The following is a 27,647-nucleotide window of genomic DNA, read 5'->3' as shown; positions in this document are numbered from 1 at the left end:
GTCAAACAGCCTATTTGAAAGTACATGCTTCCGACCAAGTCCCGCCGTGCACACCTCACCGCAATTACAAGATGTGGCTCTGTAGTCGCAGAGATAAGAGCAGTGTGGAGGCCCTTAGTTATTTCTCCCAGATTCTATTTTCCAGGCTTATTACTACTGTGTTACTGCAAGTTTAATGCACACACGTAATTCAAAAATCAAGACTGACAAATGAAAGCATGATCAAGCCTGGGTGAAGCATTCTGCGGACATGCATTTTGTAATAGTGCTAAGCTCAGAGAGCAAATAGCTCTGGTAACGGAGATGTTTGCCCTCAGTGTGCTCCAATAAACTGATTTACCTTTCTTCTTTTTTTTTTCCCCTTTTTTTTAAAAAGAGCTGACGCAAGTTTGTCAAAGGGAGTTGTTGGGGTGTAGCAGCTGTTGATTGGCTCATCTGATACACTCCCATTTGTCTTTAAATCACTGTCCAACTGCTCTAGGTTGCACATCAGCAAACTTTTCATTGCAGGTGCAATTCCTAAAAGATACAACCTGCTTAGAAAGCCAACAGGAGAACCTGCTTGACTCTGAGGTAAACCTAAAACTGTTTTTCTTTACAGTGTTTGATCAATGTATTCTAGACACTGGTCACATCTTTTAAAATTGAGAATTAGAAATGTAATTAATCTGTAAATATAAGTTCAGTGTGAAGGATGGGGTCCTTAAGATTTACTGACATGGCAATTTATGTTGGCAAATACCATTGGTATTTCTTCAGTAATGAAATTTAGTCGGGTATTTTTGTACAGAAAATCAAAACTTAAGCAACCAGAGAAGTAGCAAAAGGTGTTCAGTAATGACCAGCTAATTAAGAAATGAATGCTTGCTTTCCTTTGCAGCCCTTGGCTAACTTCTGAGTATTTTTTTCAAGGCTCTTGATTTCCTTGGCCAACGTTTCTGTAAATAAACAAATTTGTGAATGCAGGCTTTGCAGTTTAATTGTTTATTTCACAGTGGCAACACTTATTTCATTTTGAAGTAGCTGCGCAGACAATGATATTACAAAGTCACTGTCATGAAAATGAAGAATCTGCGAAATCTGCTAAATCAGTTGCCACAGCAGAGCTTGCAAACCTTGATACTGCAAAATTCATGAAAATGTTAGTCATATATGTGACCTGGCATTATTTGCCCAATGGTTGTCCATTCTGTTAATGTCCTAACTGCAGACTGGACAGAAATCAATAACATTGTGAAATCAGATGCCAAAAATTTCAACATTTTCTGAGTCATTGCTGAAAACTGTTACTTAGCAAGGGATGCAGTGCAGCATCCTATACTTGAAGAGAAAAATAGTTTTATGAGGTTAAATAACTTCCGTCTAATAATAGGTTAATCTCTTTTGCAACACGTATTTTCATTTTAATGCCATACTTCAAGAAAAAACTATTCTGTTCGGCCAAATGCCACAGGATGCAGCAAAACCATTGCCGTATTGGAGACAAGTTTAAGGAACACTGTAGAGCTAAGGGATTTTTCTTGTATCTAAAGGGGTAAATGTATTGATTTTAACCAAAGGGAAGGAAAAAGAAGTGGAGAGCTTTTTGTTTACTTCCAAACTTACAAAATTCCTCTGTAGGGAAGGAAGCTGGGCAAGTCACAATGGGTTTGGTTGCCTGAAACAGGGTTTAGGCATCAAATTCAGAACTCTGAAGCAGAAAACGTTAAGTCCCAGGGAAGCTAAAACAGATGAACTTTGGTGTTTCTCCTCCAATATCACGGGCTAAGCTCCTGGCAGGGCCCAGGCCTGCCCGACCTTGGTGGCTGTGCTGTCACGTCATCACTGCCCTGGTGCCTGGCCATCAGCCAGGAGCAGTGGTGCAACCAAGCACTCGTCTACCAGCCCTGGCAGTGGACTTGGGCACGGTACAGCGTGCAGCTGCAGCCAGCGTTTTATTTTAAGCAGAGGCAGATAGCGTGTCCCCCTTTTTCTAAATAATCTCACCGATCAAACAGCAACCCAGAAGGTGTACGGCTACCCCATTTCCTCCTCAGGTGAAGGGGTGGCAGCTCTGCTCCATCTTTGTTACTCATGGGGAGCACGCACCACCAGTACCTCAACATCCTCCCAAACCCTTCAGTACCTGCAGTGTTAGGAACCTAAAGAAATGGATTTTCACCAACTAAGGACCAGGTCTGTCAATTTCTGCTGAAGTTCAAAGGCACCATTGGTTGTAGTTATAGTTTTTCATGATTGCAGGATTCAAACCTAATATGGAGCCTGTTTCATGGGGTCTCATCCGGCCCACATTTATGCATTGGCTTTCAGCTTGTGGTTTGCAGACGCCTTGAGCTCTACCAACCACTTCTTAAAAAGTGATAACTGGAAGAAACCAGGTTCTCAACAGATTTAATTTTGCCACCTGAGGCTTTGCCCTTCCAACAGAAGACATTCATAAATTCACAAGTTAAAAAATAGAAAAGAAAAGAAAAGAAAAGAAAAGAAAAGAAAAGAAAAGAAAAGAAAAGAAAAGAAAAGAAAAGAAAAGAAAAGAAAAGAAAAGAAAAGAAAAGAAAAGAAAAGAAAAGAAAAGAAAAGAAAAGAAAAGAAAAGAAAAGAAAAGAAAAGAAAAGAAAAGAAAAGAAAAGAAAAGAAAAGAAAAGAAAAGAAAAGAAAAGAAAAGAAAAGAAAAGATCACTGCTTTATGCAGTAATTCCATAGCCTCTTGAGATGACACCCATAAATCAGATTACTTGTGTAAATGTTTGACAGGACAATGTCCAGATGATTTTTACAATGTAACGGGTATTTCCAGTCAATTTTTGCTCCCCTTTCCAAATCGTGTTTGCTGTGCCGCACAGACTTTCCTCCTCAGCCTAATCTCTGTGTAATTTAACTCCTGGCAACTTTTTTGCTTACTTTTCCTCTGTTTCCCAACTCTTTGAAGATCTGTATTTTTTCGGACTGCCACTTCTGGAGAAGGCGTTTCTCTAAAAAGCTTTAGGCAGTGCACGCAGCGGAGATTTTACCCTTTACCAGAACAGGGCTAAGCGCAAGCAGATTTGTCTGCCTGACTTTTACACCACAGATTAAAAATAAGCACCAGGAATTGGAAGGACTCTGTTCCTCAGACAGGGCAGTGTCTGTGTTTGAAGACAGTTCTGTGAATAAAACCACAGTTGGAAGGGCTCCATTGGTTTTTTTTATTATTATTTTTTTGTCTCCCGGAGTTATTCATATCCCGAGCAGGCAGAACCCCCCGGCCGCTGGAATGCGAGTGCCGGCAGCTCTGCCCTAGTGCCCGAGTCACTCGTCCCCTCACACACACTCCCCGCGTGGCAGCTGAAAGGAGTAAACACAGCCGCTCTCTCTGGTAGGAAATCTCCTAATGCACTGTGATATTGCTTTTCCTTTTCAGTTGTCTGGTCTGAGTGAATGTTTTTAGTAGGAACCAAGGAAGATGACTTTAATTTCTGGCCTGAGGTCAGTTTTAGCCTCCAGGATTGGTATTTAAAGTTTACATTTACATTTTAAACACATGCACTCTAACATTGTGTCACTACAAATAAATTTGTAGATGTTCTTAAGAACAGCATGTGATCAGTAGCAGAGGATAGCGAAGGTCTGTTTATCGAGCAAGGACTTATACATCCATAAATGCAAAACCAGGAGAAAGGCTATTAAATAATTGCAGGTTTAGTGTTACAAAAGGCCAAACATAGAAATTATTTGTTGCTGTGCTTTCTGATAGTGTTATGATGCAGTGCTGGGCTGCATTTAGCATATGATATTACGAAAAATGTAATGGATTCAGCCAGTGTGCCTGACTGCAAGGTAGAAGGTAAAGTGCCTGGGATCTGCAGTTCTGGCCCCAGGTGTGCCAGCAATGGGCTGCTCAGCCTGTGCTCGCTCACTTCACCTTTGTCTCCTCAGCTGTGAAATGGAGATATAAGATGCCTCAAGGAATATCTTTGGGAAGGGAAAAGTATTGTAGAACTGCAACATTTCTTGCACAGCATTTTCCTCTTGAGTCTGGGAATGAGCAAATGGATGCAAATGTGTATCTGGAGATAAGACTGTAATATAAAGCTGCTGAAATCCCAGCGGCAAAGTCCTCTTTGTAACTTCAGTTCGTACCGTTTCCTTTGGTCCATATAGAAGTAGAGAGTTGAGCCCTCTATTTGAGAGTTCATATGATTTTTAAAAGGCAGGAATTTTTCTACCAAAGTTAGACAGTCTTATATCCATGTAATAATCCTCTGTGAGATAGAGCTTCTAGTCATGCGACAAGTAAGAATTAACACAGATACACTGAAAACCAGAAAGTGCTATATCAGAATTGCACCTCTTAATTATCAAAGTGATCACACAGAGATGCTCACCTCTGCCAGATCCCATTGAAAGGGAAAAAATCTTAAAAATATTTAAATCCAATCTATTAAATAAAAGATGCAATTAATCTTACAACAAATGATTCAAAACAGGGAACATTACCCTTAGGAGTATGTATGTTTTGAAGCAGGGGTAGGAAAAACCTGATATACTCCCTCCATTTCTAACAGCAAGCACTTCTGCATCACCATCCCTAAGAAATTAAAAAGCAGCAGTTCAAGGAATTGTTTTCTGCTGGCTTTCTAATTTTGCCAGATGCTGGACATCCACTGTGCATCCATTGGCCCCTGCACTCTCTACCATTTGAAGGGAGACAGAAGGGCCAAGTGCTGGCATATAAAGGGACATTATGCTTGCCCAGAATTTTCCCAGCCTGCAACAGTTTCCCCTCTTAATGCTATTACAGAGCACAAACACAAACCCAACGATTCACACTGGTTTATCTATTTTGAGGAAATCTCTAATGAGTTTTGTTGTGTTTTGTTTGCAGAACAGAGTGTTCTGGCAGTCCCCGCATGGTAGAGAGGACCCGCAAGCAGACGGCGCGGTGCTGTTTACCCTGAAGAAGCGAGTGTGTGTGCTAGAAAGCGCTGACCGCTCTAATGGATCGCATGGAGCTGCAAAAAGTCAATATCGAACTTGATGATCAGAGCAACAGTGGGGAAAGCCTCGAAGACAACTACACGGAGCTGGTTGATTCAGAAAAGGCTGCAATTAGGAGGTAAGCATTTAAGTGGGAAGGCTGTTCTGTTAAGGCTAGAAAGCAGTAATCAAAAAACAAGCTTCACTAATGGCATCTAGGACTCAAAACATTTCCTAGGTAATACATTGAAATTAGCGTGATTGTTTAGCTAGCGCTTTCCCACGGCAGGGACCTCCCTGCTCTGCGCCCTGGAGGATGGTGTGCCCAGCACAGCAGGGGTAGCCCGGGTCCCCCCTTGCCAGCCACTGCCTGGAGTGACCTCTGTAGCCTCCCAGCCCCAAGCACCCACTTGGCAATTTCCAACCACTCCAGTCAGATAGTACACGTGTAATTTAATATGCTCTCAAGCAGTGCAATCTGAGCTTGCTGAGAGGGGGATCGCCTTCCAGGGCAGCAGCTCAGTGCTCCCACGGGGACAGCCCACCCTCAGGCATCTCCAGCAGGACCCACCATAGCACCAGCACCTGGGTGGCCTGAAAAAGACACCTCAGAAACAACCACCATCCTCCACCGTTTACCTTGCTGAGCACCCCGGCACGTATCTCCAGCAGGGCAGTTGCAAGGCGCTTTGTTCCTTGGTTGTGAAGTACATGTTCAGCTTTAGCACATTGCTGGCATTAAGGAATTGTTACTTTCCAACATCTGCAGTCAGATATAATACGAAGATTACTAGTTTAAAACTAAATTCCTAGGCAAAGCAAATATCTATGAAATATGCCATTGGACATGCGAACCTTACAGGAGAAAAGAGGGGGTTTTCTGAAGGATTTTTAATTATTCACTTTAAAAGTTTCCACTAACAACAAAAAGCACTGCTTGAACATAATGTGTACCATAAGCCTTATCTAATATTTTCTTATTTTTTTGTGTTCAGTCCATTTGCTAGCAATGATGCAGAAAGTCAGAAGTTCCTTACAAATGGATATCTGGGTAAAAAGAAATTGGAAGAATATAATGAAGAATATGTAAGTCTTATTCATTTTTAAGGGTAATTATAAAGTAAATCTTACTGGCTTGAATCTTTTTTCCAAAAGTTTCGGTAAACAAAGTTACTCTGGAGAATAATCTTGGCTTTGGAAGAGTAAACACATTTTCCAACAGCGTAGCAAACCCTTTCTGTTGTCTTGCAAGTAAAACTGGGTCTTTCCTTCACAAGTAATCAGAAAAATTCCTCAGATCAAACTTGGGCGTTAGCAGCACCCTTGTCATCTCATTCGAGATGTTCATCCAGAGGTAGGTCTGCACCCATATTTTTGACAGGAGATTTGGTGCGGAGAAACTTTGTTACTCCTACATCAAGGTAGAGCTGGGCCTTCGTGCGTGTCTGCTCGTACTGTTTGTTTCCAGGACCAGTGTAAATGAATCCACATGCCTTTAAAGAAGGGACATTCATGTCTGGATTTACAGTGCTGAACATTACACACTCAGCACGACTACTAGGCAATTCCACATGCAAATGGAAGCACAGCACTGGTTCCTAGGGTGTGCATCTGGGTATCTCTCTGCTCAGGATTTAACTTTATTCAAAGTTTTCCTGAATTTGACGCAAAGAAAGGCATTGTTTTGTTGGTCATGCTACAGGTTTTATTAGGATTGTTCAAATAAAACAAAAAAAATACTGTTTGTGATTGCAAGCTACATACTGCTCCTTCCCTTTCCATTTCCATTTCGTGGCGTATGTGACTCCCTCACACACCATCCCCCCTCTCCTAGTTTTTGTTCTCTCCCACTCTCCTGCCTCTATCCCAAGCCACACAGTGCTTCCTTCTGTCTCCCCCAGACACACTTTTAGTTCCCCAAAGAAAGAAGCACATCCTACTTGGAGAAAAATACAATAATCGTTTAGATTCATTTTAAAAAATCATCTGAAATTTTTAAATCAATATTTGGAAAATCTGTTAAATAACAGCATGCATTTTTATAGAGGCTGGCCAACACAGCCAGTTGTGGCTATGTCTCCTCAGTCACCTGTTGGGGATGTAGCCCTTCTTCCTGCCAAGACAAGAGGAGAGTGGGAAGAAGGAAACACCTACCAGCACAGCTGGCTTTGGGGGTAGAAGAGACTCCTCCTGGTGGCAAGCAACATTGTGCTCAGGAACCTTGACAAGGCTCCACATCTAAGGATCAAGAAAGCAACACATGGAACATCAGCAATGAGGATAATTAGTCTGTTGTGCTCAGTAAAATGCAAATTAATCGCCATTTTCTGTTCTTGGTCCCAACAGCACCGGGGCAGAGCTTCCTTTGGAATGTCCTCGTTCAACCTCAGCAATGCCATTATGGGCAGCGGCATCTTAGGGCTCTCCTATGCCATGGCCAACACGGGAATTATCCTTTTTATGTAAGTACATAGAAAGAAAAGAAAATACAATATAAGCAGGGAGCTGGAGCTAAAGTTTCTGTGGTTAGAGAGGTAGGTTAAGCTTGTTTTTTTAGCTAAAAATTTTTGTAAGATCATCTGTAACAAAAACATTTTAGCTACACCGCAAGGAACCATCCACTGCTGACAAACCTTTTTTTTTTTTTTTTTTTTTAATTTTAGCCCCGTTTTATATCAGGAACACAACTGTATATTGATACTATGCAGTCAAAAACCAGAGGGGAAGAACAGTATACTGTTCCTAAAATAACAACAGCAATCTTGCTGGTTCAGTGTGGGAATTCAACAAGGGAAATAAATCACCCATTAAGTATATATTTACATCATCCCAACTATCTAATCACTGCGTAGAAATGGAAGAAGAATACTCGATGTATGTCTGAAATAGCAGTGTGTTTTGAATGCAAAGACATTCACAGATTTATTCAGATTTAATGTTGCTCCCTCAAGTCTATTTGTACTCAAAGTGCACAGATGACAGCAATGGTATGTGGCTGACATACAGTATCTTTACAGAATGAGTTTTGATAGACAGTAACAGATAGTCATGTGAAGTTTTTAAATATATGGTTAACCTTGTAAAATGAGAAAGACTGTACCAAAAAAAAAATGTTGGTTTTTCTTTTTTTTAATAACTGGTTTTAATTTTAACTGAAGCCTTAATTTTAATCCCCCATGAGGCTGGAATAGAGCATGACAGTACTGTATGACAATAGGCCATTGTTTTATGTTATTGAAATCTAAGAAGCCTTTAAATCAGGTTGAATGGCTATCTTTATAAGGCTTCTTTCTTCTGGATATTGTGTAACTACGACAGCAACAGCATTTGAAATGCTACGTGTAGCTTCCGGTTGCTAAGAAACATCTTCTGTTTGCCAGTAGGATTTTTAACTGAAAATTAATTGTACATGCAAATGTTGTCCTAGATAAGCACTTCCCAGCACCTGCGCTCAAATGGTTTAGATATAGTATTTGCAGATACAAAAATGGAAGCCCGTTCTAAATTTGACTGCACGAGAGTCTTAAAAATGTAGCATTTTTTTTTCTCCAACTTTCTCTGAGCACTTGTATGGCCATATGTTATCACTGGAAAGAAAACTGTGATACATTAAGCCTTGCTAGGTGAAAAAAATTACCTTTGTAATATCTTTATTTTTAAGGTTCTGTTCATTCACACAGGTAGCTAAAAATATCTGATATGAGCCTAATGACATTAGCTCTGTTGGCAGTGCTAAAGCAAGGAGTAATGCTAAAGCAACCCTATGGAGTCTTTTATACAGCAAAAACAAAGGATGTCTCCACCCAGCAGCTCATTTTCTTTCCTGTCATACTTCCATACCTTCTGCATGAGTACATTCTCCCTTCTGACAGAGGAAGGAGTTTTATTTAAAAGTACAAAACCTTGTGGGGATATTGTTACCCCCATGGCATGCATCCACTTGCTGAGGTTCCTTGGTTTTCACAGACTGTGATGTTAGCGTTAGCAGGACAGAAAAATCCCATCTACTAAACAGAAACTGCTGGACATTAATTCTAATTTAGACATTGCTGCCAGCATCATCTAAATTTTTGTAATTTATTGTTCTCATGTTGCCCAAGAGCTCTTGTGTTGGCAGACGTTCTACAGGGTGAAGGCGGAAGGAAGGCTCTTAAAACTCAGAAGATCTCCAGAAGTTCCCATTACATCCTCCTCTCCCATGGGGGAGGTTTGCAATGGCATGGAGCACACACTAGAGCATCTCTTCTGCTGCCTGGCATGATCTAGCAAATGCAACCAGAATGGCTTTGGTTTATCATACCTCATGTGTCAGGACACAGAGACCATGTCTCTGAATAGCAGCTGCATGGGTGCCCCTGCTCAAGAAGGATGCCATCTTGGCAGAATAGACTGCAAGCTCAGGCAAAATCCGCCCTTACCATATTGCATGAGCCCACAGCATGAGACAGCCCTGCTTACATGAAGTCTGTAGTGTTGCCTGTCTCTCTTGGAGAAATAAACTTGAGAAAAAAGCGATGGTCTGGTGGCCATCCCCTGGCCCCAGGGCCTATGTCTCCTCTTAGGCTATAACTCATTTATGAACTTGCCTGTCAGCGTCTCCCATATCTATACCAAACCACATGTTCAGTGGAGTGGAAGGTGTGGGCACAACCCACAGCCATGGGCACATTGGCATTTCCTAGCTCGGTCATGTTATCATCACATACCCTTCTGCAACAACACTTGTGCATAATGATGACAAGAAGGTTATGGTAATAAGATATGCTGCACATGGTGTTGTGCCCTGAAAATGTCATACAAAGCTACATTTTTTCACCAGCAGTCCGCAAGAGGCAGATAGCTGAAATCACATAGGATGCAAATGTTGTGTGGAAGGAACACGGCAGTAATCAGAATTAATGAATTCAGGCACCAGTACCTTCAAGCAGACTAGGCTAGAAGAATATGCTGCAAGTGCTCCAAGAGCAGGTTTTCCACGCTTTAGCATTATGCAAGATTTCTAATGTACTTTATAAAGTGAGTCTCTCAGGCTAAACTCCACAACTTTTCAATGACATGGCAGAATTCAAAAGGACTAGCCAGGAGCTGTCAGTGAAATTGTCACAATCATGGTTTAGCAGGGTTTTTTTGATAGTTCTGAGTAAGGAGAGAGACTGAAATGAGAGGTCAGTGAGCAGGAAAGAGACCAAAGACCTGACTCTTGCAACGAAATCTATTTATTTTAGTAGGGTCTTGTTAAGAAGTTAGATTCTGTCCTTGTGGAATAACACAGAATCGGTACCTACCTGGACTTAAACAAGCCTTGAGGGTCTTCTGGAGTATATAAGGTGCAACTGCACTCACAAGTAAGCTACAGCTGACACACCTCTGCATTTAGCACCAGGCGTCCAAAGCGCAAACTGCTGAAAACTATTTACATGTTGAACTTCATGAGAATGAGCAAGCACACATTCAAATTAACTGAGTCTCTGATGTCCTGATTCTGATTTCTGTTTTGCCTTGCAGAGTTCTGCTGCTCAGTGTAGCAGTACTGTCGCTCTACTCAGTCCACCTCTTACTGAAGACATCAATAGAAGGAGGTATGAGGATCGGGCTCTGACTGACAGAGTCCCTACTGCATGCATGTATTTTACCTTGGAATGCAATTCATCAAGCGTGTCCAATGGAGAAGCCCATGTTTCTTTTTTGTTTTGGGTTTTTTTTTCAGGATCAGTAATATATGAAAAACTGGGAGAAAAGGCATTTGGCTGGCCTGGGAAGTGGGGTGTTTTCATTTCAGTTACCATGCAGAACCTTGGAGGTAAGGGGCAAAAGTTTTTAGAAAAATGTTTTCTAACTTCCAATGCTTTTCTATAGAACATAAGTGCTTTCTCTCCTCTGTCAGGGTAAAAGGCATCAGAGATGAGCCAGATACTGTGTACACCATACTGTAATAAGGAAGGGCAGGAGAAGTTCGTCTTGCCTTGTTTCAGCTATCTGACACTTCAGTGTCTGGTGAAAGCTAGTGGTCTGTGATCTTTCCATCACCAGTGAAGAACCTTCAGCGATGGCTAAAATGGCTTGGCTGACTGTTCTCAAGGAGTTGGCCATTTCTCTTCATTGAGTACAGCTTAGACTAGACATCATCTGCTTCAACTTAGAAAAGATGAATCCCACCTAAAAGGAAACGCGCATGGTTCTGACTTCTCCATAAAAGAAAGGCTCTTTAGTAGTCAATTTCCAGCTGAATTCTCTCCTGAAATGAGAGTTGGGTTGTGATCTTTCTAAGACGTTGAGTGTTTAAGAGTGGGTTTTGAAAGTACTGATCCACACAGATACTTCCTGCAAAATATCTATCAAGTAACCTCCATCCTCTCAGAACAGGAGACTGTTTACTTACCAACGCAAGCAGTAGGGGTAGGACTGTGCCTTCATGCAGCAAAGCTTATTTTCTCTTACTACCCTGGGAGAAGCCTTTTAGGAGACTGGAGAACATTATATCTGAAAGTTCAGGGGAGTTTGTAATTTTTTCCAGGTTTCCTAAGGAGAGGTAGTTGGAATATAAATTAAACGCATCATTGGTCAATCAAATGTATGTAGAATTTTTTGTGATCTCTCTCTTGGAACTTGGTATGTTTTGCAAATCTCCACTGTCAACTTTTCTACCCAGGCAGATGTGGTTCACATCTCTCTACTGCAAGAGACTTTTTTGTTTTATTCATAAAAGATCCTATTCCATGGTCTTCCTTTCCTTCCTCAAGCCTGGATATCAAATGTCATTGAATTCAGGAAGGAAGTATGTTTCCCTGTTAGAGAGGAATAGCTGTTCCTCTAGTCCAGTGGTTTTCAACCTCTTGTCTAGATTGATCCATAGGCCTCTAGAGACCTCTCTGTGGCCAGTGTAAAATAACTGGAAAAAAGCATGCCTTCTGGCAGTACATTTAAATGAAGTCCACCCTTACATCAGGAATCTTGATAACTCAATATCTTAATGTCTTTTTTATATATGGAATAGAATATTGGAAGAAAGAAGCTGAAAATAGAAGGGATAAGGTAGATGAAGACATTTAGAGGCAGTGGTAACTAAAGTTACTACAGAATGTGCATGGACAGTGTCTGTCGGAAAATCATCATTTACAACAGAAAAGTAAAAGGAAAAGTTAAGAGTGTAATTTTAATCAGAACAGTGATGTGAGCATGTTGTTAATTCAGTAATAACTATATTCTATTCTAATACTGAATGCTAGATGCCATTCAGTACATACTCATAACAATATCAAGGGAACATACCATATATTTAGTTACACTGTTATTAGAATAAAATGAACAAAATTCATTTCTCTATTTTAGCAAAAACTGGTTTCCCAAAGCAATATGTTTTTCATGCAGCATAAATGTTTTATAAAACAAATTATTTTTGTTGGAACTACACTGTTTTCTCTGAGTGTTTGTTTGGGTTTTTCAGCAATGTCAAGCTACCTCTTCATCATTAAATATGAACTTCCTGAAGTGATCAGAGCATTTATGAAACTTGAGGAGAGTTCTGGGTAGGTACCTTTGCCCAACCTGGACATCAGATGAAATTTTTTTGCTTTGATGTCAATTGTAATGATTGTTAATTTTTATTCCTCCGCTTTAGAGAATGGTACCTAAATGGGAACTACCTTGTCATATTCGTAACAGTTGGGGTTATTCTTCCCCTCTCCCTTCTAAAGAGTTTAGGTAAGTTTAATGTCACACTTAACCTCACTTCTTATTTCTGTTAGGATTGTGAATTTATATGTACCTGAACTGTATAATTTTTTTTTCTTGCTTCACAGGTTATCTTGGTTATACGAGTGGTTTTTCGCTGACCTGTATGGTTTTCTTTGTCAGTGTGGTAGGTGTCTGGGTATTGTCTCTAAGCAAATACAGAGCCTGTAAACTGTGCAATGCTGTTGTATTTCTTACCGTGGCAATTTAATGTGGATGTTAGAATAACACCTGCAAGTGAATCAAATCAACAAGCCTATTGCTGAACGAAGGCAGAATAAAAAAGATCAGCCTAAAGAACACTTGAGAGTAAAAAGCAGGACAACAGCAGAGGCAGAGTAAAAACAACTACCTGCAGAAGCAGAAGTGATAGCACTTCTCCCACTATTTCACCTCTCTTGTCTATGTGCCTGTTTATATTTCTGTTGGCATATCATGGGTGTAAGTGTAATCTCCTAAGGTGGAACTCCTCTGATGACATTGCCTACTCTTTTGTAGGTAATCTTCAAGAAATCCCAAATACCCTGTCCTCTCCCCATCATGGACCACGGGGTTGAAAACTGGACCGCCACCAACAACACAGTGCCAATGCACCTGATCGTGTTACCAAATGAGTCTTTCAGTTCTGGTGTGAATTTCATGATGGACAACACAGCTGGGCATTTGCCGGGCCTTGAGGAGCCAAGAGATACCTCCCCCAAAAGTGGTGTAGAATATGAAGCACACAGCGACAGTAGTGACATGTGTCAGCCAAAATACTTTGTGTTCAACTCACGGGTAAGGAAGATTCTGTAGAATTTGTCTTTAGCCATTCATACCATAGCTAAACTGCTGCCTGCCAAAAGTCAGAGGTACAGCAGTGACCATTCTTACTAATGGGAGCTTTATTTTACAGACTGCCTATGCAATACCCATCCTGGCATTTGCATTCGTATGCCACCCTGAGGTGCTACCAATATACAGTGAACTGAAAGAGTAAGGTTCTTAAATTTTGTCCCATACTTCCAGTTAACCATAGCTAGAAACACTTTCTATGTCTTCTGCCTTGATTGGTGGTGTGTAGACACCCACCTGCTAATGATTTATTGCATTCCATAGTAAGCAAATACTGGGTTTACTTTGACCTAATACTCAGATACTGGTGACAGAGAACCACTGTTCAGATAGTTGCATTGATATATATTTACTTAGGAAAGGAGGAATCTGGACAGTCCTTCAAATTATGTGAATTATACTGGGGAACTTGGTTGCACTGAAACAGATAATTCTGATTTCTAAAAATATCTTAATGAGTTCCTCATCTGGGTCAGCTGCTTAAAGTTTCTTCAGATGCCATTGGTTTGGGTGTCTTACATAGGCTCTTAACCCAGACTATTTTGCTTATCAAATATCAAAAATCAAATACACTTGCTTAAATCAGCACAGAGCTGACAGTTGGGAAGGGCTAAGAAAACACAGTTGTTCAACAACAAGAATTACATTTCAGGAGGTTTTTCTGCAAAAATCAAAGGAGGCCAAGACCCATTGCCTCCTATTTCAGCACATTTAACTTCAGAAGAAATAAAAATTCTCAGATGACTTGGGAACCTGCTTCCAGGTTCTATATGCTGAAGATTTTCTTACACTAAATCTTTAATCAAAGGATTTCTAAAAAAAGGATTTGACCTGCAGGAGGTTCTTGAACCTGCAGAACAGCCCTATGTAGATATAAGGGTATGTTCATATAGACATGACTGAAAGCTCTTGTCTGTTATTATTACCAGCCCTGCAATTTTAGCCACTCCATTTTCTATTTAAAATGCACCATTTGAGATTGATAGTATATAAATAAAGATATACAAAATAACGTGGCACATTTATATGTTGTCACTAAGTAAGCAGTAGAAATGGAATTTCAACCCACTTTTATAAGTCTGTGCTGTTCTGCATAGAGCTTCAAGTAAAGATCTCTGTATAATATAGTTGATATGAACTTACTAGCCTATGAGGGAATGTCAGTAGACCTATGACTCTTCAGAATACTTCTTGTACAAATAGAGGCTTTATAAGAATAGCACTGTTATTCTCTTTCTCTCCTACTTCAGTCGTTCCCGAAAGCGGATGCAGAATGTCTCAAATATCTCCATCACTGGCATGCTTATCATGTATCTTCTGGCTGCCCTCTTTGGATATCTTACCTTCTATGGTAGGTAAAAGCCCTGTTCTCTGCAGAATTTTCCCTCTCATTTTAAAGCCGGAGAGATGCATCTATCACAACGAAGCTCAAGTGCTCATGTATTTTCTGTGGGCCTGAATCCGGGTGTAAGCATTATTCAAACATAATACATAGTGTGTAACCTCCTGAATAAGCAATGGGACTTATCCAGCTGTCAGGCCAAAAGTTCCTCACCCGTGAGAGTCTCAGAGGCACCTACTAGGGGCACCAGTTGTGTATCTCTTGGTTTTGTGAACTCAGACAACAAGCTGCTGTAAACTTGGCTCTTCGCAAAGGCCAAGAGTGACCATACTAAAAATACCCTAGTGCTTAACAGTTTTACATGACACTATTAAGTGCTACCCACCCTGGCTCTGACGCCACTAATTCAGCTTCACCTATGCTGAAAAACAGGTGCAAATCATTCTAGTGTAAAAAACACATGGATGAGCTAGATTAACCGGTAGGTAAACAGAGTAGCCCCTGTATTAGCACACCGTTTTATGCAAACGCCACCTCTTTTTACCTCGTTAGTTCCTCTGTTACAGCAGAGAAGTGAATGACACAGCGCAATCTGCTCTCTGTCGCTGGGGCAAGAGGGATCTGTCCAAGAGCTGGGACACCTGGGTGGAGGTCAAGGGATCTGTTCCCAGTTCAGTCAGTTGTTTCCTATTTCATATCAGAGAAATTATTTTTACCTCAGGTTCCACACCGACTTAATGACTTTGAGAAAGTCCTTTGAGATACTAGAGTACAAAGCATCACCTCAGGGCTGTATTAGCCTCATCGTCTCTGAATGATGGACTTGTATCGGTCATGCTAGGAAAATTCCTCTTTAGCGCCTAGCCCATAACATGTATCTGATGACAGCAGCTGGGCCAGAGCTAATCTTATCTGGCTGTATTATAAAGATCCTTTTGCATGTGCAGATATTTCTTAAGTGATCTAACTCCTTTCTGTTTCCTTTTCATAGGAGAAGTTGAAGATGAGCTACTTCACACATACACCAAAGTGTACACCTTCGACACCCTTTTGCTGTCAGTTCGCCTGGCAGTGCTGGTGGCTGTAACCCTGACCGTGCCCCTAGTCCTTTTCCCTGTAAGTAACACAGCTGCTGAAGCTGAAATCAGGGCTCGCCCATATAGGCTGACTGTATGTACCTAGCACAGACAGACTTTAACATTCAAGAAAAGTAAGGCTGAGGGAGGGTCTGTTTTCTCATATGCAGTTTGGCCAGAGCAAGGACCTTAGGTAGTCAGGGTTGCAAACTTTGAAAGACTGAAATAAATCAGTATTTATAAATAAATCAGAAATAAATCAGGAACAACCACCCTGGCTTTCTCTGGCTCTCTCTGTACTATATTTAACAGAGCAACAGTGTAAGTACTGAAGACTTGGGGATATACTGAAACCACTTGTGAGATTTCCTAATAGAGACATAGGCACCTACTATAGCATCCAAACTCGAGAAAGACACATGCAGCTCAGGCCACGCGCTGTGCAGGACTGCCAGACCTGGCTGCCAGGTAGAGAGGCAGAGGGCCTGTGCACACCTTACATACTCGAGTCTATGAACAGGAGAGGAAGCTAAGTCCCAGGAAACCAGATGCAGTCAAGACCCAGCCACATAGTCAGATGTCTGAGCAAAGTTTGGAGCTTCTAGGTGCTGTTCAGAGGGAACTCCTCAGGGACCATTCCCCAATTCAGGAGCAGACCTCCAGGCTCCTGAATGTACAGAACTGTCCCTGTGCTTTCCCTGAGCTGCTGTGCAGCAGGGGAGAAAACAGTCAGTCCTGGTCAGTACGTTTTGGGAGGCTGGCGTCCCATTGGTATGGCACATACAAGCCCAGCATCATACTGCCAGTGGCTTCCCAGCGATCTGCATCACACCATAGTGTTCCTGTCTGATGAGAGCAGTAATCGTGAGGTCCTGTTGCTCCGTTGTCCAGGACGAAAACATGAGCTCTGCTTAGGTACTCTTTCCAGGCTTCCTGACAAATACCTAAGAACAGGGATCACTATTAAAGGTTGTTTACAAAAAAGTATGTTCTGGTATAAAGCACCCAGAGTGACCAGTCAATCTAGCTTACAGAGCGCTCTGGTGCTCTGCCTTAAATGTCGCGTGTAAACCAGTGGCTAAATGCTTAAATTAGTCTTAACTAACTGATCACTATTCATGGGAAAACAAGCTAAGGGCATTGCAAAACCTCTGTCTGTCAGATGTAGCATTTTGCATTTTTAGCTTTCTGTATAATCATTTTTATATCTGAATAGTGTGCAAAGGCTTAGAAGTTACATACCACAGCACTAATTGCTCTATTAAAAGAACTCCTGAGAAAATATCGTTTGCTCATAAGCCAGCATATCAAACAATTTTATACAGCCTATGAGGACAGCCAGCTCAGCAAATCTAATTACTTCAAATAAGCAGCATAGTTGTATCAACTACTTTTTTTATGAACTACCACATTTGTATTTTCTTAATCAGAGTTTATTCTTAAAAAAAAAAAAATCACTGCATTGCTAAAAAATAGAATTAAATACAGATCAATGTACCATTAATCACTGTAAAACTTCGGTTTGACAGCTTCATTTTAAGGACAGTGTCACAGCAGGAATAATGCACCAGATGCTGACAGTAAGTGAACAGGAATGAAGGCAGCAGTTCTTTGGTGGAATAAAGCTGCTTTATACCAGCTCAGGGACTGGATGAGATTTTTGCAATCTGTCTCCCTCTTCCAAATATTGGCTCACATCAACCTGAAAAACTTACAATGCAAAATCCGCACTGTGTTTTCAAATGATGGGCTCCAAGTCTGACAGCACTCCATCCATTTATTGCATTGACAAACTCATCCATAAACAGTTGCTTGTTATTTTAAAACAGCCAAAGGTGTTTTTTGAGCTTTTTTTCAGTGTAAAAACAATTTTGTCCAACTTCTACATTTCAAATCTTTTAAGTTAATCAAAGTACTTCAGAGTAACATTATCTCCTGCCACCAGAGGGATTTGCTGTTGACCTTTTTCCTACTTACCATCTTTGCTGATGAAAAAGGAAAAAACTCTGTGTTGTGTGAGAAAGTCAGCAGAGCAAAAAGGATCCTCTGGAATAGCTTTTAGGATTATAATTTCCAAGTGGCATTGGAAGATATGCTTTTATTTTGAGAGAGATATATATGTATATGCATATATTTAATGGAAGCAGAACAACAGTTTGCTCTTTCTCTCACAAAAGTAAATGACAGAACTCCTGTGGGATTTTCAGAGGGATCAGGTTCGGGAATACAGTGACTCATATTTCACCCATGCATTTTTGCCTGCTGATTAGTATTCATAGTGGGGATTTCGGGGCGGGGGAGGGTGGGGTGCTGATATTAGCATCTTTCAGTTGAACAGATTTCGTGTCCCTGATTTTACACCCTATTTACTTGACTTTCTTCTACACTGCATTAAACTGTAAACCCAGTTCTCAAAAACCTAGATCAGAGTAAGACTACATTAAGGGGATCAAAGGCTGAAAACACATTTCTTAAGGTAGAATTTCTCACAGCAACAGTAACTAGCATAGATCAATTTAAAAAGTAAAAAAAAAAAAAAGATAAATTAATTGCTGTTTTACTTTCCCTGCTGGTTTTCATCTTACAGGTCCGTTCATCTATCAGTACATTGCTGTTTCCCAAAAGGCCATTCAGCTGGATAAGACATTTCCTGATTGCAGCAGTAATTCTTGCTTTTAATAACCTGCTTGTCATTTTTGTCCCGACTATTAAAGACATCTTTGGATTTATTGGTAGGTTTCATAAATACTTTTTGATTACTCTGTTAATCCTTTCCACAACATATTTACATTCATGGACTGAATGACAGTCTCATTTTGGGTCTTACAGTAGACTAATATAAACACAGATTAAAGTTAAAAGATAAATAAAAATTCCCAAACAGCTGAAAGACAAAGCTAAACACTACCCAACTTCATTGCTACCTTGCATGAGGCACAAGGAATCCCATCATCCCAGTATAAACACTGGTAAGGACTTCCCATTTTGACAAAAAGGGCATTTAGTGCTTGTGGGAGAAAGGGAAACCACCTTTTCAAACATCTACAGCCTGGACAAAAACAAAGCTCTGCTTTCTCTTCCAGGTGCCTCTTCTGCTACGATGCTGATTTTCATCCTCCCTGCTGCCTTCTACCTGCGGCTTGTTGAGAAGGAGCCCCTGAGGTCTCCCCAGAAGATCGGGGTAAGGGAGCTGGCAGCAATTGCAAAAGGAAGGATGGGAGGGTGTGTGCTTTCCACTGGTCACAAATACTCAGCCCTTTGACTTGCAACACCCGACAGCAGATCACAAATGGTAGTGTCTCAAAATACAGGTCAGGCAGTATGATTCACCTTAGCATGGAGAGCCAGGCTTCACAAACCAAAGCCTTTAGCACCCTACTGCTACTGATACACAACAGTATGCGTCTAGGTTAAAGAGTGTCTTAAATCACTGGGAAAATACATTTATTTAATCCTATCTAAGCTCTAGTTAACACCTGCCCTTGTATAAATAACACCTAGACAGTGTATAAGGAGCTGTTGGCTCATGATAGAAGGGTAGCTGTGAATTAACAGGAAGATTTGAGGTCAAGGTTAAGAAGGAAGTTGTACTGCAGAGGTAATTAAGTAACTGTGAGTCCCCCACTGAGATAGACCCATACGCCTACAGGAGACATACATGAAGGTCCATCATTTATACACAGCATGTGTTTATGTGTTGTGCTGGACTGCCACAGCAGTACTTTTCATCCTGAACATCAATAGCTATCTGAACATTTAACAATATCACCAAGGAGATGTCCTTTGAAAATTTAATCAGAGAAGTTATTGATGAAATATATATATGCAGGCACATGATGTAAATGGATATACATATATACATCTATATACATGTTCACAAAAAACACGGAAGTTCAAACGATACATAGTATAAATATACAAGGAAAAGTTTGTTATCATAAAAGGATTTCTGAGGATGACTTTTGGAGCTGTTATTATAGAGAGACTGTGAATATTTGTTCATGTCTCTTTGTTCATTCTTCATGTTGCCGTGTGTTAGGCACATCTAGAATTTCACACCCTGCACTGAGATCACATACAATATTCACCTTTGTGTTGCAAGGCAGAATATTGTTAAGTGTGGACAGATTATGGTAAACTAAAGCCCCGCTAAAGCGACGAGGGAATGTAAGCATCTGAATCACTTGAATATATACAGAAAAGCCTTCAGAGAAGAGAGATGGGCTTAGCTATTTGTCTAATAAGGATGAAAAGGATTAACACTGAGCTGTTCTTGATATCAGAGATTATGTTCGTTCATTGAAAATTGGTCAGGTTTGAAGAAAAAAACTGTTCCTCTGTTATATTTTGTATTATTGTTCATAATAACAAAGTGGGGGGTTTTCAGGTCTAGTCTTGTAAAGCCTGTCTCTCTTGGACTGAAATTCACACCAGACTGATTCAGGTAGCCCTGTATATTTCTTGGGCCACACAGAATGACCAAACCCTGGCCCTGGGTGTTACATAAAAGCAGTTCCAGTGGGACAGCCGGTGAACTACAGTCTGCTCAGTCGCTTGTTTTTATTAATACAGTTTCATTTTCCAATTGCAGGCTCTAATTTTTCTCATACTTGGCATAATCTTCATGATTGTGAGTATGACTCTTATTGTAATGGACTGGATTTACAATCCCCCAAGTTCCAGACATCACTAACCTGTGGAGACAACTGAGTGCTTTTTATACCGTAAATATTTGTATTGTGTGCTCCAAAGGACACGTAAACAGGACTGTATTTCCTAGCTAGTAACTGCAATATTTTGAAGACAGTTTCTGGTAAGGTCACTAGAACCCAATGGAGTCTACATCATCCTTTTCACTAAGGATCGTTATTTATGCATTAGGAACCTGAGCTTAGCATTTCTGGCCAGGTTAAATGAAATGTGTGGTGTGGATGCTTTCTGTTTTCAAAACCAAAATAATTGTGTACATAGTCCTCAAAAATAGCTTGATGCCAGCCTTTTCAACCCCTCCCGTTATACTAATCACCACAGTTCCTAGAACCCTGGAAAGGTAACTGCCAGAAAACCAGCTGGTATTCTTGTTTTCTATCTGAAGCTCGTGGGAGTGGCTGCCCAGCTCCAAGAGAAAGAGTAGGGTTTCTGTAGTGGTTCTGAAAGGTGACTGCTCCCTACCATTCTGTCTATCAGAAAGGTGACGGCTTTGACAAGCCAGAGGACAAAACTGAGCATCAGATTTGTTGCCCAAATTCGTCACCCTTGGCAGGTGACCGCTGACGTACATAATAAAGTGCTCTGGCACAGACTCTGTGCTGGGGCATGTGCTTGAAGAACAGTTGAGCATTCATGATCTGTTGTTAAAGATGCCTGTGCTGGAAATGTCAGGCATTTCTGCCGTGGGTTGTTTTGGTTTTCTTTACTTTTTTAATTCTTGTGTGAGCTTGCATCACTGAACAAGTTGTATCCTCCACAGAAACTTGTCTTCCATTCTCACTGGAATTTAAGGAGACCACAAGGTGTGGCAAAGCACCCTATCCAGTATTGTTCAGTACTTGCGTATTTGATAAATGTTCAGTGCAGGAAACTGTAATTTGCTATATATAAAAATATATGTATTTATGTACATAATTTTTTGTTTTCCTCTACTTATAAAAACGTTACCCTATGGTAAATGATTTTTGAAATTTTTTTTATGTGTCACTGTTTTCATAGCCACACAATGAATATTGTTTTGAAGAAAACATATTGGATTTGTGAGGTTGTAAAAGGTTCGTTTTTATTCAGCAGTGTTTTAAATATACCTGTAGCAAGCTCTAACTGTTACCTGTATAAAAACACATTCAGATGTTTACTTCTTATGTTACAATAAATTGCAAGGTGTTTCCTCTTGAGAATTTTCAATATGTTCCTCAAAGTTGGGTATTACCATTGTAAACCACAAATTTGGGTAACTTGCTCTGTTGCTGTACCTTAGCTTGTCTATGCATACGCTAGCATTCAACAACAAACCTAATTAAGCTATGCAAAGGAAAAGACATTACTGACAATCTCAAGCTATCATGCTATGCGGCTGTGCAAGATAGAAAAAAAAAAAAAAAAAGGTTAATTTCTGTGCTATATGGATGCTTAATTTAACACTCAGTACCCTCCAGGCAGTGATTTTGTCTGTGCTGTGGAGTGCCCACCACATATGCTCTCTGTACACACCAGGGAAAAATAGTCAGAGAAGTCACGTTAACTCCATAGCAGAGGGAATGAGTGGGAAGGTGCGACTGTTGGTTTTAACACGCTTACACAAATCCAGGCTCATGTAATTGGAGTATTCATTTTCCAACTTAGAAATCTGTTGAGTACACACCTGTGAACTCAGAAAGCCATAAGGCACACAAAAGTTGACTCTGCTCACCCATCAGCTTCACACGAAATTCTCTGTGTGTGTGTGTATAAATGTGTGTCTACTAACAGGTTAACTGGAAAGACATATCAAAGATATATTCCATGCCAACTGCTATATTTCTGAGCAATATTTGATGCTCATTTGAGTACTGTATCCTTAATATACTGGGGCACGCTTCCTTGTGAACGCTAAGTCTGGGTTTGCATTTCTTAAAGAAAAAGGTGCCAATAATCTTTTGCTCTGTTTCAAGCAGACTAATACAAATAGTGCTGCACTATTACTGAAGAGACCTTTACCATGGACTACAGTTGAGAGTAACACACCCACACACCTCTCCTCCTGTTGTCATTACTGAAAGTTACATGTATGAAAGAACTGAACTGTAACTGCATCCTTGCTCCGGAGCAAAAGCACATATAGTGACTGCAGCTGCGTGTAGAGACTTAGGAATTCCTATAGGCCACCTAAAATATAGACAACCACAAGAAAACAGAAAAACTATGGAACAATGGCACAAGTCACTGCCTTTTCATGGCACAAAACTATCGGTGTCCAAAATAGAAGTAGAGAATCTGTAAAATGCCAATTTTTCAAGTTAAAATATGTTGGTCAAAGCAATGTGCAGCTTCCGCACATACTGGGAGTAAGGGTAGTATTGCATAATAACTTATTAGCACTGCTGGGAATGGTGGATGTTGGAGTTTCTTGTTCATTTTGTAATGTTGACAATAGGCCTTGTGAGTATTTTTATTAGAGAAACCATCCATTGATGTAAATAAATGAATTTTTCAAAGACTGCAGAACTTTTTTCTTCTGTTTTAGGCCAGCAGAAGAAGGAATTTTTTTTAAATCAAGGAGGGTCAAACTGGTAGCCTTGACATGAGTATCACTAAAACTGCATTCCCTTTCAAGAGAGAAATTTGTGCGTCCATGTATCTGCAGATGAGCAAGACAGCAGACAGGGCATGCCCTTCATATAACAACCCTTCTGCATACCCTGTTTTGTATCTATTCATGGAGCTGCATAGACATCACCGGGTAGAGAATGGCTGGCGTTAACAGTGAGGTTATCTGCGGGATACTGAATGCCTCATTCTTTGGAGCGTGGGATTAGCCAGGATACACAGTGTAGCAGCTAAGTATAGTCACTATTAGGAGCTCACACCAGATGGTACTGCTCTGTATAAATACTTCCTAACATTGCAGCTGTAGGTTTTTCTGCTGTTACATATTTGTCTGGTGTATAATCGTAGCCCAAAATATACTGGTCTACACACCACCTCAGCTCCAGTGAGCTCATGTGAGAATCACACTCGCAGACCCGGCCAGCCAGTGTTTGCAACCTTCCCCCTAATGGGGGAGGCACTGCAGACCCAGATGCTTGCTCAGCACCTGTGACACGAGCATTGTCCCCGATTTTCTCCTTCCCTTGAGGTTAGGTATTCTTAATTCCCTGCAGCATCTCCTTTGCTCTGTCTCGATGGTTCTTGAGCTGTAAACTTATTGTGGCAGGAGGTTGTTTTAATTAAATGATTGTGGCAAGTCAATGAGGAGAGTTAAAGAAAAGGAAAAGGCATGTCTTCAAGGACAAAAAAAGAAAGCAATGAAAATATGTTACAAATTTTAGTGGTCATAGAGTTGTGTCATTAAACGGACATGTCAAGAATGACAGAGGTGATACAGAAAAAACCCAGAAGTACTCAAGTACTCTGGATTTGGAAAGAGACAAAACAAGCGACACTCATTAGAGGGCAAAGTCCTCTCTAGTCCAGAAATAATCAAAGATGATGTTAAACAACATCTATCTGAAAGAAGGGCAGCAGGCCTAGATAAGCCACAAAGCAGCTGGCTCTGGTGTTAATTTTCAGTAAACCCTGGCATGCTTGGCTAGTTCTCAATGGCTGACATAATAGTAATCAGAGCTAGTCAGCAGTTACTCACTGAGAGGTCTTGTTGGTGGTATAGGTGGAAAATTTCCATTTATTTTACTTTAAATTTCAATTGAAGTTTTACTGAAAATGTGTTATTGCAACTAAATTCTGGTGGAACCCAGGCAGACCTGAGTGGAAACCTGCCTGGTTTTCCATTAACCTGCCTGGCAAGGTGCTGGGGGCTCCTGGGGGTTACAGCTCCTGGCCTCCATCTCCCCTGGCAGCTGAGTCCCCCTGGGCCGGGGACCTGCTATAGGGCCATCCTGCTGACACCCAGCCCGGGCAGCCCAGGTGCTTTGGCTGGAGGTCTAGCGTGAGCTCAGGGTTGCAGAGTTTTCTCCCATGGAGCTTGACCTCTGTGCTGCAGCGGCAATCCCATCAACATTTCCGCAGTATATTGTGCTGTCCAGTAGCATCGGGGCGGGGGGGAACACACGGACGAGACGACAAACAAACAACAACACACCAAACCAAACCACACACACCAAAAAAAAACCCACCACCTGGAGAATGTTTTTAGTTAATTAAATCATCACTTACTGCAAACACTTAAAAGCTTGCGCTGAACCTGTGTGATAAAGACTGTTTTCATAAGACCATGGGAAATATGAAGCTGGAAGGGATCTCAAGTAACATCCCATTCCACACCTGGGTTAGATAACAGTCTTAAGTTAGTTTTTGCAGGCAACAACATTGGCTCCAGCTCTTCATTTCAGACATTTAGTAAACTACATGGAACAAAAAAATAGCTGTGCTAACCAGTCTCACAACCACTAATGCCTGTGAAGAGCAGCTGTTTCCAGCTACACAGGAGGCACTGGGACAGCCTGGCGGCATTCACAGTGCTACAGAGCTGCCGCCTTCGTCAGTGGGGCGTAATGCTGAAAGGAGTCACGTCATGCAGAGCCTAAGTACCCCTGCCTACCTAGCGAGCCTAGTGCTAAACCCAATGCATCATATAATGACAAATAGCTTTGGAAATCAATACACTGCCCTAATTTTGCTACATAAAATGAGATGGAGACCTTGCTCTGTTACTGGCAATAAAATGGAGGGTGTTTATCTCCCAGCAAAAGCAAAACTAAGTATAAAAGGATGCTGTCTTGGCCATAGCTCTTCGGGACACTTTGAAGTGGACATTTGAAGTTCCACATGCTCAAATGGAAAGTGTTCACAGCATTTATTCATCTTTACATGCAGCACGTGCCTCTCCTGGCACGTTTATCTTAAGGCTTGGGAGAGATACCCTGTCCTAAGTAACAGATTGTCTAATTTATTGCTAAGCTGTTTATTCCCAAAAGGAGGGTCTGTACCTCCTCACAGGGGGAAGCTTGTTGATGGCAAGAAGCGATGCTGCATGCCATCACCCTCAGCCTCCTTTTCCCTCTCTTACCAATGTGAAACTTCTGCTTCTTCCATCACAGAGAACCCGACTCATCCCATCCTTTTTTTCCAAGATCACTGGGTTTATCTTTTACACAAGCAGCTCAAGCAATTGACCCAGTTTCCAGATTTCCACGGTCAAACTAACCTAACAAACAGCTTCCAGACATGAGTTAATACAAATGCTTACATTAAGATGGACACTTCTCCTTTGAATCCCCACCTTCAACTTGGTCATCCTGAGCAAAATTAGAGGGCTTAGCTCAAAACATTTCTGAACTTCCCCAGGAAGAAGCAGCTGCTAAGGCAGACACCTTTTCACATACTCCACATTATTTACTAGTTCCTACAGGTTGCTTGATGTTTTCCCTTTGGCTTGCAACAACACCTCCCCACCGTTCAGAGGCACTTCAGCCTAATATATCAGTAGCAGACACAAATAGGTGCCCTACTTATGTCCTCAAAGCTCTGCTGCAGGGGTTAGAAGCCACCTGTTTCCCTCCTTCAGCTACAGAGTGATATAATGCACATATATCTGCAATGAAATCTTCCAACGGGGCCTGGGCTGTCTTAATACACCCCTTTGCTCTTAATAATGCTTTTGCACTCTACAGTTCATTTTATAAACCTTCTGCAAAATGCAGTGCAGACCCTTTTTTAATCCAGCTTCAAAGAAAACAAGCATCTGCATTACCCCTGCTTTTGAACCTGTGTGAGTAACTGGGCAGATACCAGCTCAGTAGAAAATTATCTTCCCCATTATTTTCTCCAGGAAATCTTATGTCAAAACCTAGGATGTCACAGGGAACGTGGTTCCTTATATTGCTCATTAAAAGTCTGTGAGACACTGAATCCTGATACTAACCTCACTCATAGAGAGCTGTGCAAACATCCGCACAACACGCAGCTAAAGCAACAGTACGCAATTAAAGCAACTATGCTACAAGAAGCTATTGGGAAATCAAAGACAAGATTAGTCATAAAGCAAGTTTCCCTGAAATTGTCTTCAATATGGAAGATCACTACTATGTGAAATACATCAAATTGCATTCAGTCTAGCAGCATTCATGGTGGGGTGAGTCAGGCAACGTAATCAGGGATAAATTCATTTTCTGATATACACTCATACACACTGCCAGAACCATGAACAGACATTTTGGTTAAATGGGTGTGCTGGTTTTGGCTCGGATAGAGTTAATATTCTTCACAGTAGACAGTACAGGGCTATGTTTTTGGATTCATGCTGTTGATAATACAGGGATGTTTTAGTTACTGCTGAGCAGTGCTTACACTGAGTCAAGGCCTCTTCTGCTTCTCACACCACCCCACCAGAGAATAGGCTGGGGGTGCACAAGAAGCTGGGAGGGGACACGGCTGGGACAGCTGACCCCAACTGACCAAAGGGATATCCCACACCATATGACGTCATGCTCAGTGTATAAATCTGGGGGGAGAAGAAGGAAGGGGGGGACATTTGGAGTGATGGCATTTGGCTTCCCAAGTAGCTGTTACGTGTGATGGAGCCCTGCTTTCCTGGAGATGGCCGAGCACCTGCCTGCCCATGGGAAGGAGTGAATCAATTCCTTGCTTTGCTTTGCTTCCGCGCGCAGCTTTTGCTTTACCTATTAAACTGTCTTTATCTCAACCCATGAGTTTTCTCACTTTTATTCTTCTGATTCTCTCCCCCATCCCACCGGCAGGGGGAGCGAGCAAGCGGTTGGGTGGCACTTATTTGCTGGCTGGGGTTAAACCACAACACTCATTTTCTTATATGCACTCATACACACTGCCAGAGCCATGAACAAATATTTTGGTCAAATGTGAATATCCTACCTGACTTCAGCTACAAAAGAAAGACAAGGACAAGCTCAATATTTCTGTAAAAAAAGAGCGTATCACCAGCATCCTCTGGGTGGGACAAAATCTTTCCCTGCCACAGCCACTGTGCCACCAGCAGCAAAGGAATCATATCCTTAACTTCAGAAGCTGGGAGCGTGCAG

The 27,647-nt window shown here is 41.2% G+C and overlaps 1 protein-coding gene across 1 annotated transcript; it reads left to right on the top strand.

The window, feature by feature from the left end:
* The first annotated feature begins 464 nt into the window (after positions 1 to 464).
* Positions 465 to 23,129, top strand: SLC38A4 (solute carrier family 38 member 4). Its single transcript, XM_009513556.2, has 16 exons — positions 465 to 573; positions 4,865 to 5,095; positions 5,952 to 6,042; positions 7,303 to 7,418; positions 10,462 to 10,535; positions 10,664 to 10,756; positions 12,401 to 12,482; positions 12,575 to 12,657; positions 12,756 to 12,814; positions 13,186 to 13,464; positions 13,583 to 13,662; positions 14,772 to 14,872; positions 15,855 to 15,979; positions 18,527 to 18,671; positions 19,023 to 19,120; positions 20,531 to 23,129. Exons 2-16 carry the CDS (start codon positions 4,977 to 4,979, stop codon positions 20,630 to 20,632), a joined length of 1,647 nt encoding a protein of 548 aa, XP_009511851.1. The 5' UTR covers positions 465 to 573; positions 4,865 to 4,976; the 3' UTR covers positions 20,633 to 23,129.
* The last annotated feature ends 4,518 nt before the right edge of the window (positions 23,130 to 27,647 follow it).

The sequence above is a fragment of the Phalacrocorax carbo genome, chromosome 1, assembly GCF_963921805.1.
Source record: "Phalacrocorax carbo chromosome 1, bPhaCar2.1, whole genome shotgun sequence".
In the NCBI taxonomy this organism is placed as follows: domain Eukaryota; kingdom Metazoa; phylum Chordata; class Aves; order Suliformes; family Phalacrocoracidae; genus Phalacrocorax; species Phalacrocorax carbo.
Note: the sequence above shows the minus strand (reverse complement) of the source record. Positions and strands in the feature narration are given on the sequence as shown.

Excerpts from the sequence above, each read along its gene's own strand:
- SLC38A4 (XM_009513556.2), top strand. The coding sequence starts at position 4,977 with ATGGATCGCATGGAGCTGCAAAAAGTCAATATCGAACTTGATGATCAG. Across the intron at positions 13,465-13,582 it reads ACTTTGTGTTCAACTCACGG|ACTGCCTATGCAATACCCAT; the intron begins GTAAGGAAGATT and ends TTTATTTTACAG. Across the intron at positions 18,672-19,022 it reads AGACATCTTTGGATTTATTG|GTGCCTCTTCTGCTACGATG; the intron begins GTAGGTTTCATA and ends TTTCTCTTCCAG.